Source organism: Paramisgurnus dabryanus, chromosome 23 (genome assembly GCF_030506205.2).
Source record: "Paramisgurnus dabryanus chromosome 23, PD_genome_1.1, whole genome shotgun sequence".
Lineage (NCBI taxonomy): Eukaryota > Metazoa > Chordata > Actinopteri > Cypriniformes > Cobitidae > Paramisgurnus > Paramisgurnus dabryanus.
Window position 1 is genome coordinate 5,343,488 of NC_133359.1, and position 14,144 is coordinate 5,357,631.

The window sequence follows — 14,144 nt, forward strand, 5'->3', positions numbered from 1 at the left end:
CACAAAAAATGCTGGCTGGCAACTTTTCAAAAAAAAAAGAAAAAAAAGCCGGCAGGGGATAAAGTTGGTTTGACTTCACATACATTTGATTTTAGGCCCAGTTTATACCTGGTATTAAGATGTGTTTTGGATCACAAGTGGACGAGATAGGCACATATGTTTGTTCACACCTGGTGTTTTAATCTGTTTATTTCATCTGCTTTCGACCGCTTTTGTCCTGATATATTTCTAAGGGATGTAGAAATGATGGGTTTAAGTTGACGCCGGGTGTGCCTCATAAGTCTTAAAAAGTGAAGCCTCTGGCTCTTTGATCGCCCCCTGGTGGCTGGTTATTATTTACACTTCCAATAAAAGTTTCCGAAAGATGGTTTTGGTCCTTTCAAATTGTTGTTATCACGCTGATATATGTTCAAGTGTTCATTTTTGTGATACATTTCATTTTAGCTAGTAATTTGATGCTATAGAAATGGGGCGTGTCGTTAAGATTGGCGTGGTTGAATTGGTAGCGCGAGCGTTTGGGCGGAAGTTTGATACTGCGACTCCGCCTCTGGCTCCACAGACGATTCCTTCTGCGCATGCCTTGGCTCCAAACTGACGTTTTTACGTAATATGGCGGCGACCATGGTCGGACATTTTTGGCTTAAATTCATTGCAATGGAGGGAGACGACGTCGCGTCGTCCATCTTTTTTTACGGTCAATGGTTGACACACACCTATGTTATGTCAGAGTACCACTGGTTGTTTTGTTGAACATTAAACAATATTAACAGCCCCTTAAGGTCATGGTGACATCTGTAGAAGACCCTGTTGGCCCTTTTCTGTTTCTGTCTACAAAAAATTTGCCCAGTCACCATCTCTTGTAGTTTGGAATGACATTCGGTCCCATATAGTAAAAAATTAGGGGTGTGCAAAAAAATTGATTCACATTGCCGATTCAGAATCGATTCATAGCATTACAAAAATCGATTCATACATTTTTTTGTAATGCCGTGTTACTATTGTCCTGAAATGAGTTTTTCTCAGTATTCCCATAGATGGCGCTGTGTCGTATTCACTCTGACGCCTGCACACTCTTGTCACAGTGTTTCCCACACATTGACTTAACTTGGGCGCGTTCCCAAGTATATCTGGCATCAAATTTTATCTTTTTTGTTTTTCTGTGATGATGACACTCTTTAATAATGACATTTTGTGTGCGACATGATGAGTTCGGTGTATGCTTTCACGTGCTCTCTGTTTCTCAATGAATTGGGATGCGACGCGAACAAGCTCGTGTCACATTGTATCCTTCATGTTTCTGAACTTGAGCAGAGTTTTAACATTAGAGGACTTCACGGAGCACCCGCGGACCGTATGGTTCCGGGTTTGTATTTGAAATGGTCAGTCGGGTCCGGGTCAGTCATAGTTCAATTGCTTCGGGTCCCAAGTCTGATTAATATTGTGTGTAAAACCCGAGTCGAATGGAGAATGGCCGTGAGCGCTTCCGCGCTAAAGCTCGCGTGCAGTTTAAGCGTGCCTGCGGTTTCTATGGTGATAACTGGCTCTTTTCTATTATTATTAATATATTTTCAAAAATCTATTGCACTGAACGAGCAAGGCTCACTCAAGATTTACAAAACGCAAAGCTGTAATGTAAAGTCTCCTGTCACTGGGACAGCAAGTAGACTTTTGAATCTGAAATAATGAGTCGATTTAGCTTCTTTTTTTATCGAGATAAATAGAAAGAGAGGGATTTTTCCTGCTTCTGCTCTATCTAATAGAAATAATAACCATTATAACACCACCAGTCACATTTATAATCTATAGACCTGCAATGTCTATCATTAATATACTATATTTAACACAGTTTCATAAAAGGGGTCATCTAATTGCTTCATAACAGTTTTTATTTTTGCATAAAGACATAAAGTAATATCAAACTACATTTAATTTGTTATGTTTATTTTCTTTAAAATTGCATATCTACTACAATCAGTCACATAGGAAAAAGTAAACTACATTTACATACTGTGAATCGTTTTTTTTTTTAATCGAGAATCGTTTTTGAATCGAAAAATCGATTTTGAATCGAATCTTGAGCCTAAAAATCGGAATCGAATCGAATCGTGAAATTTTCTGAATCGTGCACCCCTATAAAAATCATTTGACTTATTACATTGCAAGTCTTAATGCTGCACTATTTTTTTTTTAGAAATCTTTACATCACTTGCCGTACAACAAAAGTTTATTGTCCCAAGTCAAGATCCCAGCATATGTATGTTCCCCTCACAAACCTGTCATGTGGTTGATGTTTTGGAGCTTGATGAACTAACGTCGTCTTTTCTCCAGTAGGGGGCAGTGTTTGTTTGTATGAAAAATGTTGACTCTTATTTCTTTCACCTTTTATTTCTACTTTACCTTTTAACGCCTTTGGGTGGAGCTGGTGTTCAACTCTTCACCTTTCAAACAGTCTGTTTGAGTCCTATTTTCTTTCTGGAATTCCCATTTTGTCCATTTCTATTCGTTGCTGGATCTCGTGCCAAGCACATATTTGCATCCATCATGCACGTTGACGCTGTATAATTACCTTGCATAATCTCGGTCCACACCGATGATGATGCGTCTCATGTCTTTATTTCCAGGACAAAGACCTTGATTAGCTTTTCCTGCCTCAAACTCCATGGATGAAAGGCTCTGGCTTCATAATGCCAACACTCGACAGCTCTTCTACAAGATGAATGAAGCTAATCCTTTCTACACCTCTATTTTCTAGTCTAAATTGATGTTGCTGTGGATTAACAGCACTATCTCATCCTGATGTTTCTAATCCTACTTGAAATCTTAATAGCTGTGTTTCCTTAAATCACTGAAACTGATGGTATAGGTATTCATGGTGAGTAATGGTAAGATTAAACCTGTCACATTGCTATTGGTTGACTGATATCTAAGCAAAATGTATGATAGCCAGGTTAAAGTCTCTCCATGTGTGGATTATTTAATTGAAAAAAAATTCTGCTTAAAATTACTGAATTTATTAGAAATGTTATATTGTATGCAATTAGAAAATCAATGACCCTGAACCACAAAACCAGTCATAATTTGCAGTATATTTGTAGCAATTAGGTGTGTCACGATTCTCCAAAATCCTTGATTCAATTACATTTTCGATTCTAAGGTCACGATTCGATCCTCGTTTGAACTTTTTTTGAAAGCACAAAAACCGGACTAGACATGGGGGTGTGGCAGCATCGACGATTCCATTTTTTTATTCAAACTTCGAGGTTGTGACTTAGTTTCTATTAATTTTGATTTAAAATCGAAATTGTGACACCCTTAGTAGCAATAGCCAACAATACAGTGTCAAAATTATAACATATTTTAAGCCAAAAATCATAAGGATATTAAGTAAAGATCATGTAGATATTTTATAAACTGTAAATATATAAAATTTTTATTTATCATTTGTAATGTGTTGCTAAGGACTCTATTTGGACAACTTTAAAGAGCACCTATTGTCCAATTCACGATTTTACATTTCCTTTGGTGTGTAAGTGTGTATTAGTACATGTTAACAATATGCAAAAGGTACAAACCCCAAAGTAAACGATGACGCGAGTTATCGTTTCCAACGTAAATCACTTTTGTTTTTTTTAACCATAAACCATGCGAACACACATTATACCAAATACACAAAATAACGTTGTTTTAGCAATGAAATAGGTGCACATTAAAGGCGATTTTCTAAATATTTTAATTTTTTTACACCCTTAGTTGCCAGATTTTTAAATAGTTGTATCTGGGTCAAATATTGTACAATCATAACAAACCGTTTTCAATGGAAGGCTTATATATTAAAATGGCCCATATGACTGTTTTTTCCAAATTATAATCTATATAAATCTGTGTAATTCAGGGGAGTTTACCAAAGCTATCTTAATAATTGATCTGCAACTATTTTTTTATTTAGTTGAACAGTTTCTAAAATGCTTTTTCCTGTGAAGTGGCATTATTGATGATGGCTGTGCCACTGTACACATACTTATTTAATAGAAATTATATATACATTTGTATATAACTCTTCCCCACCAGCCTTTTTTTTTAAGTTTCCTGTCAGTTTAGCATTTTTATAATTTAGTTTAATGCCTTACAGAAAATTTTCTTCTTAAAATATAAACATACAATATATCAAATGAAAGAACAGACCCTCCAAAAAATGGGTCAAATATGGGTAGGTTTCTTCGAAAACACAAAATTTTGAGCAAAAAGCTGAGATAATTTATTTTTGTAAAAGACTTTTGATAGAGATCAGATTCAGAGCGATCCTCAAAACATACATGGACATACAGCTGTTTGCTTTAGGGCGATACTTCCGGGTTTGATAAGTCCTGGTGGATAATAGCGGTATTACGGATTGCCAGAAATTCTCGTCATTGGCAGGAAAGCGTTTTGTCTTAATTGTTGAGATAACTCGTCAATGGCGGGGAAAGAGTTATTTTTTCAGTTATGTTTTTACCATAGCTGTATATATGATCATCTCTGTTTTGATCATTGTTAAATAATGCAAAATAAGTCAGACCAGCATCAATGGCAAGTGGGTTTATTCACTCCAGAACAGATGGAGTCTTCAAGGTTATGTTTGCTGAGTTGTTTAGCCCGTATCCAGATCCAAACTTGAATCATCTTACCTCAGGAATGCAGCGTGTGTGGTGAAGCCTTTTGTGAACATGTTACAACACGCATGCTTCTGCAAAACACAACATCTGTCTGACTCTTTCTTTTTGTATCTCGTTTGCTTTTATCATATATTTCAACTTGGCAACTATAGCTTGGCTCATTTAAAGTGTAATAGATACATTACCCTTGCAACATTTTGTTAGCACAGTCGATTGCAAGTCGAGTCTTGTATGATACCACTTCATCTGACATAAAAATTTGAATTATAACAAGCACAACTTTGTAATTTCACAAACGTTTTCCATCCATGAATTTTCCTCCATCCCTGACGCTTTTGTTGCTCCCCCGCTGCGGGTTTTCTTAGCCGAGAGCAGAGCGTGTTGGTGCATGCAGTCTCTCCCCTGCAGGAATGCATAATAGGATGCAGAACCATGTTACTGATGGCCATCTTCCAAGATCTCTTCAGGACGGCAGGGGAGAAAAGTAGATATACAGTTGTTTTGCAACTTACTTGGAAGCTATTTTTACATGCTTTGGCATTAAAGAATGGACAAAATTCATGCCGTGCATCAAAACATCTCTCTGATATATTTTTGATCTCAAGTTATATTTTTATAGTTCTGGCAAGAATAGGCCTCATGTGAAGAATCCAACATTTAGGAGTGTTTTCAAAAAGGCGTATTTCATTTTTACCTCACTCAAGTGCTACTTAAAATTGTGAATGTGAGGATTTTAAAGCGATCAAAGTGAAAGTGTTATAAAAGTCCTCACATTAATGCATTTCTCGGGTTGTGTTTTGGTCTTGTACGTCTCTGGACGCCCTTGGGCTGAATTACTTGGTTTGTTGGATGCTTCAGCTCCCAGCCTAATGTCTGAAAAGATTTTTTACTGTTGGCTTTGACTGGTAGGAATGTTCGTTGACTTTCTTACCAAACAAGTCGAACGAGCCATGTGACCAATCGTGTGACTGAGCATTAAAAAAAGCATATTATTTTAGGGCACGAACTTGATATGGATTTAGCCAAAATGGACTTTTATTTTATTTTTTTATTTTTTTTGTGGCCTGCTATTATTGTATGAAACCGGTGGCAGTATAGGTTTACCTTTATGCAATGTTTATTACATTTATTGTGTTTATCAGTTTTAATTAACCCGTGACAATAAAACAAAATGTTTAAGAGTGAAAGTAAAAGCCTAAACAGGAAACACATCCTGTAAATTAATCACTTTATTGTGTTGTGACTGGCATGTTGTTTCAGTTGTCTCATGATTCAGGTGGTGAGTAAAAACGACAGAGGTTTGGTTTGGCCATGGGTTTCACGTATCAGTGTACGCAAGTCCACCCCCTCATGCCTTTTCGAAACATTTTGACGTCATATGTGAAGATTTCTGTTGTGATAGGCTATTTTTAACCTATAAGGAAGATAACTTTTTAAATCTGGTATTATCTAGTGTTTGTATATGACTGAAGTTTGTGTTTCAGAGTACGTCAGATCATGCTTAATGCAAAAACAGTATGGTGTTTGGATTGTATTGACTTCTTTGTTAAATATTTTCTATACCAATTAGATTTTTTGTAAAAAGTAAATTATATAATAAATATGTGTGTACCATACATTTATCCAGACTTTCTAGTGCAGGGAAGGGGACAAAATCTTACATCAAGTTTGACATCATTGTCACTTCAGTATCTATTGTGTTCTTCTGTATATGTTAGGAGAGATGGGAACACATTTCTGTACTTTAATAAACATGTCAAGTATGTTAAACTTTTCTTGAAATGCTTTAATAATCATTATTATTTGTGTGCATGAGGTTGTGGTTCTTTTGTTTCTGTACCACCAGTCAAAGTAATATTGTAAACACCTTCTCTCCACGCCTCTAACAGGAATTTGTGTGTAGTTTGGCTTCAGGCAAAGTTTAGTGTTGGACAGATTTTTTTTTGTTTTGCTTTGTGTTTTGACCTACAAAATATTATCAAGCTTCGAATAAAAAAATATGGCTGGAGCTAGATTTTTTTTTTAACGCTAACCATTGTGCATTGTCAGACTCACAATATAATCTAATTATACAAATTACAACAGTAATTATAAAGCAGTAACTTCAGTCGGATGCAGGTTACACCATATTAACCAAATAAGACAACACAGCGTCCGACCAAGTGAAACTGCAACAGGACACAGATCAGACGTTCAAACGGCATGTTAACCACAGCACGGCCCGCCTCCGCGCGCTAATGATTGGCTGTTCCGCGTTATGCCACACCTCCGTGCCGTTCTGATTGGCTGTCCTCTGCTAGGACGAGAACTTCAGAGAGAGAAGTTTATAATGACTCGCCATCAAGACTTGAAAAACATCTGCGCGAGGAACGCGGGGAGACTCTCAGCCCAGAGTTGAACTTTTTGTTTTTAGCACTTCGGATATGCACTCACAGAAACCTTCCAGAATCCAGAGTTGCAAAATGGTTCTTCAGGCTGTTGGTAAAGTTTTAAGGTAAAGATCGAGGCTTTAATGGTATTATAGATACAGTAGATTTAACAGGCATCATCTATAATAATATAATTTTATAAATGTGTGTATATATATATGATGATACTTAAACATAACAAACTGTGTATTTTAAATTACTTAACCTGGGTGATTAATAATAATAATAATAGCAATTGGTGCGCTCACTCGTGTATAATTCGGGTAATATTAGTGCATTTACAGTATATGTAGTTCACTATAATATTTAAAACGTATTTAAGGTATTCCTTTCTGCGCAAACATACATTTACTAGTATAGCCCGCTATATTCAAAAAAATTAAACTTTGCTGTGTTGCGTAGTGTTTGATTTAATGTCACTCTCTTTTGCCCTTATTACTGCGCATGCGTGAAGCACGCTTTTTGCTCTTGAGCAGTAACTGAAGGCTGCATCCTCCGGAGGGCGCATATGCAGGCTGCATACGTCATTTATTTTAGTTAACTGAGCATTACATTCGCAAGTTATAAGCATATTACAACACTTTACGATAAACTAAAGAATAATAGTCAACTTTATAATTGTTAATATTCTAAATATGCAGCCTACAAATGCGATGCAGCCTTCGAAATAAGTTGACGAGAGACATTCAAATTTTGTCTGTCATATATCTATGATCACAGTTTATACAAGTGCTGTTTGCGATGCGCAAATAATAAATTCACGTCCCACGTGTCGGATTGGTTTAAAATATTTGCGTCTCATCTATATTCATGAACAAACATAATGACTCATTCTCATTTACATTGTTACTGTGCTACTGATGTCATACCTGTGCTGATAACTAAGTAATAAGTAAACCGGATGTAAATTTGAAATGTAAAGCTGCTAAATTATATATCTGAGTCTGTCCTGCATCTGCTGAAATGAATCTGATTATGATACTTGAATACTTACTTTAGCTGCATTCATGTGCTAATAAGAATGAAAGTGGGATGAAGTTGTGAAGTTCACTTGATTGTGTGTGTGTGTGTGATTTTTAAAGGCCCATCTCTGTTGTAATGCTTATAAGCTTTTGTTGTATCATCCCTGTCTCTGTTTCTGTGTTTAACACAAAGCTGTCATCTCAATGGCTCTTCACACTTTCTCCATATCTGTGAGAACTAAGATGTCATAAGCTGGCCAGACACAGACAACAGTGTTTTAGCCTCATTGTACAGTGCTGCTTTAACAATTATTACATATAAGGAGGACCCATCGTTTGTTTTTTCCATCTTAATTATTTAAAAATATATGCGAATAATTGAATCTTTATGTTATTATTAAACATTATATTGTAATTTGATTTTGAGGGTTATGTTAATCAAAATCTGGACAAGAATTGACAAAATATCATTTTCTTTAAAGACTGGTTGCATCCAAAAATAGATATAAGCTTGATATAAGAAAGTTAAACATTGATTTTTGTGTGCATTTTTTCTAATTCAAATCATGAAAAAAATAGTTTTATTGTAGCTCAACTGGTAGAGGATTGCATTAGCACCACAAAAGGTCACGGGTTTCCCATTGCTTTCCCAACAAACACCGCTATCGACTGATACATATAATCTGAATATGGCAAATATTATGGTCATTTAACAGAATTCAAACCCTAAGTGACTCTATTTATCTGTTTGAACCAAAATTAAATTTTTTCCTAATTTGATGAACAATTTACAAGTGTAGAATTTTAGCACATTTAGTGGTGATACTGTGAATTGCAACCAATGGCTCAGTCCTCAGCTCATCTCTCCCATAGATATGTATAAAGTAGTGATGCACCGATGTCTCGGCCGCCGATATTTATCGGCCGATTTTTTATACATTTGAAACCATCGGCATATCGGCAACAGCACGAGAATGGCCGATACCGATTGTTTATTAATTAACCGCATAAAGGCAATAGGCTGCATGTCTGTTGCATAATCCAGCATTTTTAACAATAATTATCAAAATAATTAAATACTTCCCAAAACAAAATAAGTTGTATAAATTATAGTTTGTTAGACGTGCGATGAGGGAAAAAATAATAAATCACGTAGTTAATCACGCGAGATTACTCATTCGCGTGATCCATGCGGTCTAGAGTATTTCGGGAAAATGTCTGCAGTCTGGGCTTTCTTCAAAATCTCGGATAAAGACAAAAAAAATCACCATTTGCAACGAGTGTTCTGCAGAAATATCAAGAGGAGGTAGTATTGTATACAAGTGTTTAATATCGGTATCGGCATCGGTTTCGGCCAGTTGTTGTCTGTTTAAATCGGTATCGGTATCAGCCTCAAAAAAATCCTATTGGTGCATCCCTAGTATAAAGGCTAGATGTCTCGGCCACGTTGCTGGCCAATTGAGTGGAACGTCCGCATTTGGCGGCCATCTTACCACAGGGCGCTCGCTCACTCGCAGCATTGTTTAATGGAGCATGAACTTGCTCAATTTTCTACCAATTTTCAAACGGTTTGGTTTGTTACAAACGTCAGAGATGTACCTATGACACTGCATACTTAATGAATAATTTACATGAATCATGTTAAAGCATCCAGAATTATAGCCACGTTAATAACGTTTGTAAGAAACCAAACCGTTTGAAAAAAATTTGAGTAAGTTATGGTCATTTAAAAGTACCTGCACCAGTAAACACAATGCTACGAGTGAGCGAGCTGTCTGAGGTAAGATGGCCGCCAGGCAATGACATTAGAAACTCTGCCGTAACACATCTAGCCTTTATACATATCTATGATCTCTCCCTTTCAAAATACTACGGTAGCCACCAGAGGACAAAACACATAGTCGTTTATCCATTTAAGGCTAATGTAAAAACATGGCGGGCGTATAATGGCGACTTCTATGTAAGGGAAGCTCATTGTAATAAAATCAATACAGTTTATTATGTAAGACCTTTATACACCACTGATAATATAGTTATGTAAATTATATAACATTTCTGTCAAGAGATCCTTCTTAAAGTTACTCAATGTACCTTTAAGCTTTCCTAAAATCTAGGCAAGTTTGTTGACTGCGTTTTAGTGATTGTATTGGTATGCATACAGGGACTTTGAAACGTCCTGTCCTGTTCTGTTCGGCTTTGAATGATTTAAGGCTGTTTGGATCTTTTGGCTGCAGATGCTGAAGTAAGAGAAACGTGTATTACATAATGTCAAACCTTGTGTATACTTCATCTCTGAGATAATAAACAGTACTATGCGATCAATCTTTTACTTTTGCCAAAATTTTTGACTGGTTGACCATTACTAGCCAACTTATTTATTTGTTTGAGTTGGCTAGAGAATTACTTCTTTGTATCCTTCCTAAACTTTTGAAAAGTTGTAAACAAAGCATCTGAGATGTTTGCAACACGCATTGAGCATGTCTCTCTTCATGATTAATACCAGATTAAATTTGAATTCCAGCCGTTTATAGTCCATGATTATTGAAAAATTGAAAAGGAATGCCTGGGAATGGATGTGCAGGATCCGAAACCTTTAGGCAATGATCGTGCTTACATCAGTATCCCAAATTTAGTTGTTTTGTAAACGGAAAACGGTCTGTTCGTCCAAAAATCAGAATGCACATTGTTTTATTTCAGCCTTCCCCCTGTTTCGTAATTTTCCAGGAAGCACCGTTTTTCATAAATTATGTGGCACAGGGTGAATTCTCAAGCCATTTGCTGGTTTATTTTAAGAGAAAGAAAAACTTTCTAGCTGCCAGCGTGTTACTCACACACATACACACGCAGACCGCATGCCCACTTTCTGCAGTTTCCCGCAGATTTCTTTCCCATAAAAGGCATTGCAAACCAAGCCAAGGTTATGACCAAAGACCTGTATCATCCACCCCAAAAAAACAACACATCTGCAATTGTTCATGTGTTTGTGTTGTGCTGTGTTTATCTCAAACTTAACCCTTGTTTCTTTACATAGTTAAGGCTTGGCTCCACTTGGATACCTCTTTGAAAAATTGCACTATTTTTCCAAACTTCTGGGTGCTTAAGGCATCCCATTATTTTACGGGATGTAGTTTGTCTTTTATAAATCAGTGGAGGGATGGTTTTGCAGACAAACGTTTGTTTAAGTTCCCGCGTCTCTTTCAGCTGTGATGATCCATCAAAGGTTCTGCGAGATGTTCATCAATGCCTCTTTCAGTCTCTTGACCAGCTGGACCTGACAGCTGTCTGCTTGCTGGATTCACATTTTTGATCAGTTGTGAAGTTTCTTTGGTGTAGCACGTGCAGTCAAGACAGCTAATCTCAGATCAGTTTTGAATAATGCTAATGTGCTGTGTGTGGTTGCCAAAGTCTTCTGAGTTGTTTAAGGACATTACTGGGTGGTTGCTTATAGGTCCAGTTCTTAAAGGCCAAATCCCAACTCTTCATGAACTCTCTCTGGTCTCAAATATGGCTCCGGTCCCTTCCTTGAAAGTCTACGAGATACCTGCACAAAACAATGTGAAATTAGTTGCGCAAATAAAAAAAATGATACAAAGAATGATAACTATATAAGCGTCAACACCGAAGGACAATAACGTTATGAGAACTAATCATACCCTAGGTCGCATAGGCATACCACAAACAATGTGAAATGAGTTACGCAAAGAACAAAAAAATGATACAAAGTATGACAACTATGTAAGCGTTGACTCCGAAGGACAATAACGCTATGAGAACTAATCATACCCTAGGTCGCATAGGCAAAGCACAAACAATGTGAAAGGAGTAACACAAATAAATAAAAAATGATACAAAGAATGATAACTATGTAAGCGTTGACTCCGAAGGACAATAACGTTATGAGAGCAAACAATGTGAAATGAGTTGCGCAAAAAAAATGATACAAAGTATGATAACGGTATAAGCGTCAACTCTGAAGGGCAATAACATTTTTTTTTAAGAATAATCATACCCTAGGTTGCATAGGCATCATAGCGCACACAGTGTAAAATGAGTTACACAAATAAATAAAATTATACAAAGAATGATAACGATATAAGCCTTGACGCCGAAGGACAATAACGTTATGAGAACTAAACATACCCTAGGTTGTATAGGCATACCACAAACAATGTGAAATGAGTTATGCAAATAAAAAAATTGTTCAAAGTATGATAGCGATATAAGCATCGACTCTGAAGGGCAATAACATTTTTTACCCTAGGTTGCATAGGCATAGCACACACAGTGTAAAATGAGTTACACAAATAAGTAAAATGATGCAAGGAATGATAACGATATAAGCATCGATGCCGAAGGACAATAACTTTATATAAAAATAATCATACCCTAGGTCACATAGGCATAGCACAAACAATTTGGCATGAGTTACGCAAATAAAAAATATACTAAGAATGATAACGATATAAGCATCGACACCGAAGGACAATAATGTTATGAGAACTACTCATACCCTAGGTTGCATAGGCATACCACAAACAATGTGAAATCAGTTACGCAAATAAAATCAATTATACCAAGAATGATAACTATATAAGTGTCGACTTTGAAGGACAATAATGTTATATAAAAATAATTATACCCTGGGTTGCGTAGGCATAGCACAAACAGTGTGAAATGAGTTACGCAAATAAAAGAAATAATTCAAAGAATGAAAACTATATAAGTGTCGACACCAAAGGACAATAACGTTATGTTTGTTCGAAACGTTATAAATGTGCAAGCCTTTTATATTCGATTGGATTTGGTGGGCTGTCAAAGTTTTATAGTTTGTCAACTAGAAAAAAAACCCAGCTGAAATGAATCTTTCAATGAATCTTTGTTACTGTCATAATGTGAACTTCGCTATTTTTTTACATTAAGATCCGTTTATAAAACTTCATTTTTATGGTCCTTGGTGTGAACAGGCCTTTGGGGATTTAAACACACTATATAGACGGCACTTAACATTGTTTATATTGTATAAACATGTTTGCAGAGGAGTGTTTCTGTTTCAGTAATTGTTTTTATGGGGATAACCGTTTACTACTAAACATTAACTTCTCGTTTCTTGTCATTATCTCCTCCATATTTGGACTTCCCAGTTAACGCATGTTTGACCCCTGTAAAAATTAAGGGCCAGTTTTAAATTACCTCATACTGTAAATTCCCGCCATTGTCACCTCATCTTTTTTTCTGTTTTACACTCAACGTCGATCCTGTGACGTAAAGCAGAATGATTTACAAATAAAGATGAAGTTTACCACATCTCTGTAATGTTTGATCTGACCGGCTCCATGATCATTAACCCTCGGTAGACCGGTAGTTAAGACCTCAATATGGACAATAAGGTTTTTCCCGCTCAGTCCAGCGCCAAGCAAATCCATCCAATCCCACAAACTGTTACTTTGTGTTGGCTTCGTTTCTTTATGGGCTCATGTTCCTAAACGGGACTATTGTGTGTGAATAAGAGGAAGTTATAAAGGTGGTCAGATAATTGAGATGGTTTACCGTGCTGGAAGACTTGAACAGGAAATCAAGATGGATTGGTGAATGTGGTTCCACCGAAAACAACACTGTTAAGAAGCTTTGGAAATGAGAAGATTGATTTGTTAGACAAAAAAAAAGATTTGAATACGTAGTGAAGAAGCTTGTATATCTTTATAAGCTGCTGTTGATAGTTTAAAGCCCACCCCCCCTTACCCACAACCTCGTCCCACACAACTTCAGGAGCTATCACGGCTATGAGATTCTGGCATTTACATGTCAAAACTAGCACTGGAAGTACAGGTCTGTTTAACACCTCTGTTTTAAATGAACAAGAAATGTGAACAGGCTGATACGTCAGACCAGTTTAGGACCAGTTCTCGTGAAAAGTCTTTTATGAGTTATTGGGTGGATTTGCAAAGTCCTTGTTGAATAGATGAGATCGCATTAAATCTCATGGTAGATTTAGAGACAGACATTTAGATAAGTCATGTTGTCCAACATAGCCCAACTGGACCAACCAAGAGCCCATATTTTTGTCCAATGGCTGAGGGGAGTTTCTGAAAAAAATGTCCGCA

The 14,144-nt window shown here is 36.5% G+C and overlaps 1 protein-coding gene across 4 annotated transcripts in view; it reads left to right on the forward strand.

The window, feature by feature from the left end:
• The window catches only part of mob2a (MOB kinase activator 2a), a 50,932-nt gene that overhangs the window by 27,201 nt on the left and 9,587 nt on the right, over positions 1 to 14,144 (forward strand). Inside the window, exon 1 of one of the 4 annotated variants that reach the window (XM_065292218.1) lies at positions 6,990 to 7,146. The exons of the other annotated variants lie outside the window; for them this stretch is intronic. Coding sequence (XP_065148290.1) covers positions 7,076 to 7,146 — 71 coding nt within the window. The 5' untranslated portion in view covers positions 6,990 to 7,075. Of the gene's footprint in view, positions 1 to 6,989; positions 7,147 to 14,144 lie in introns of those variants that run through there. 4 annotated transcript variants of the gene reach the window in all.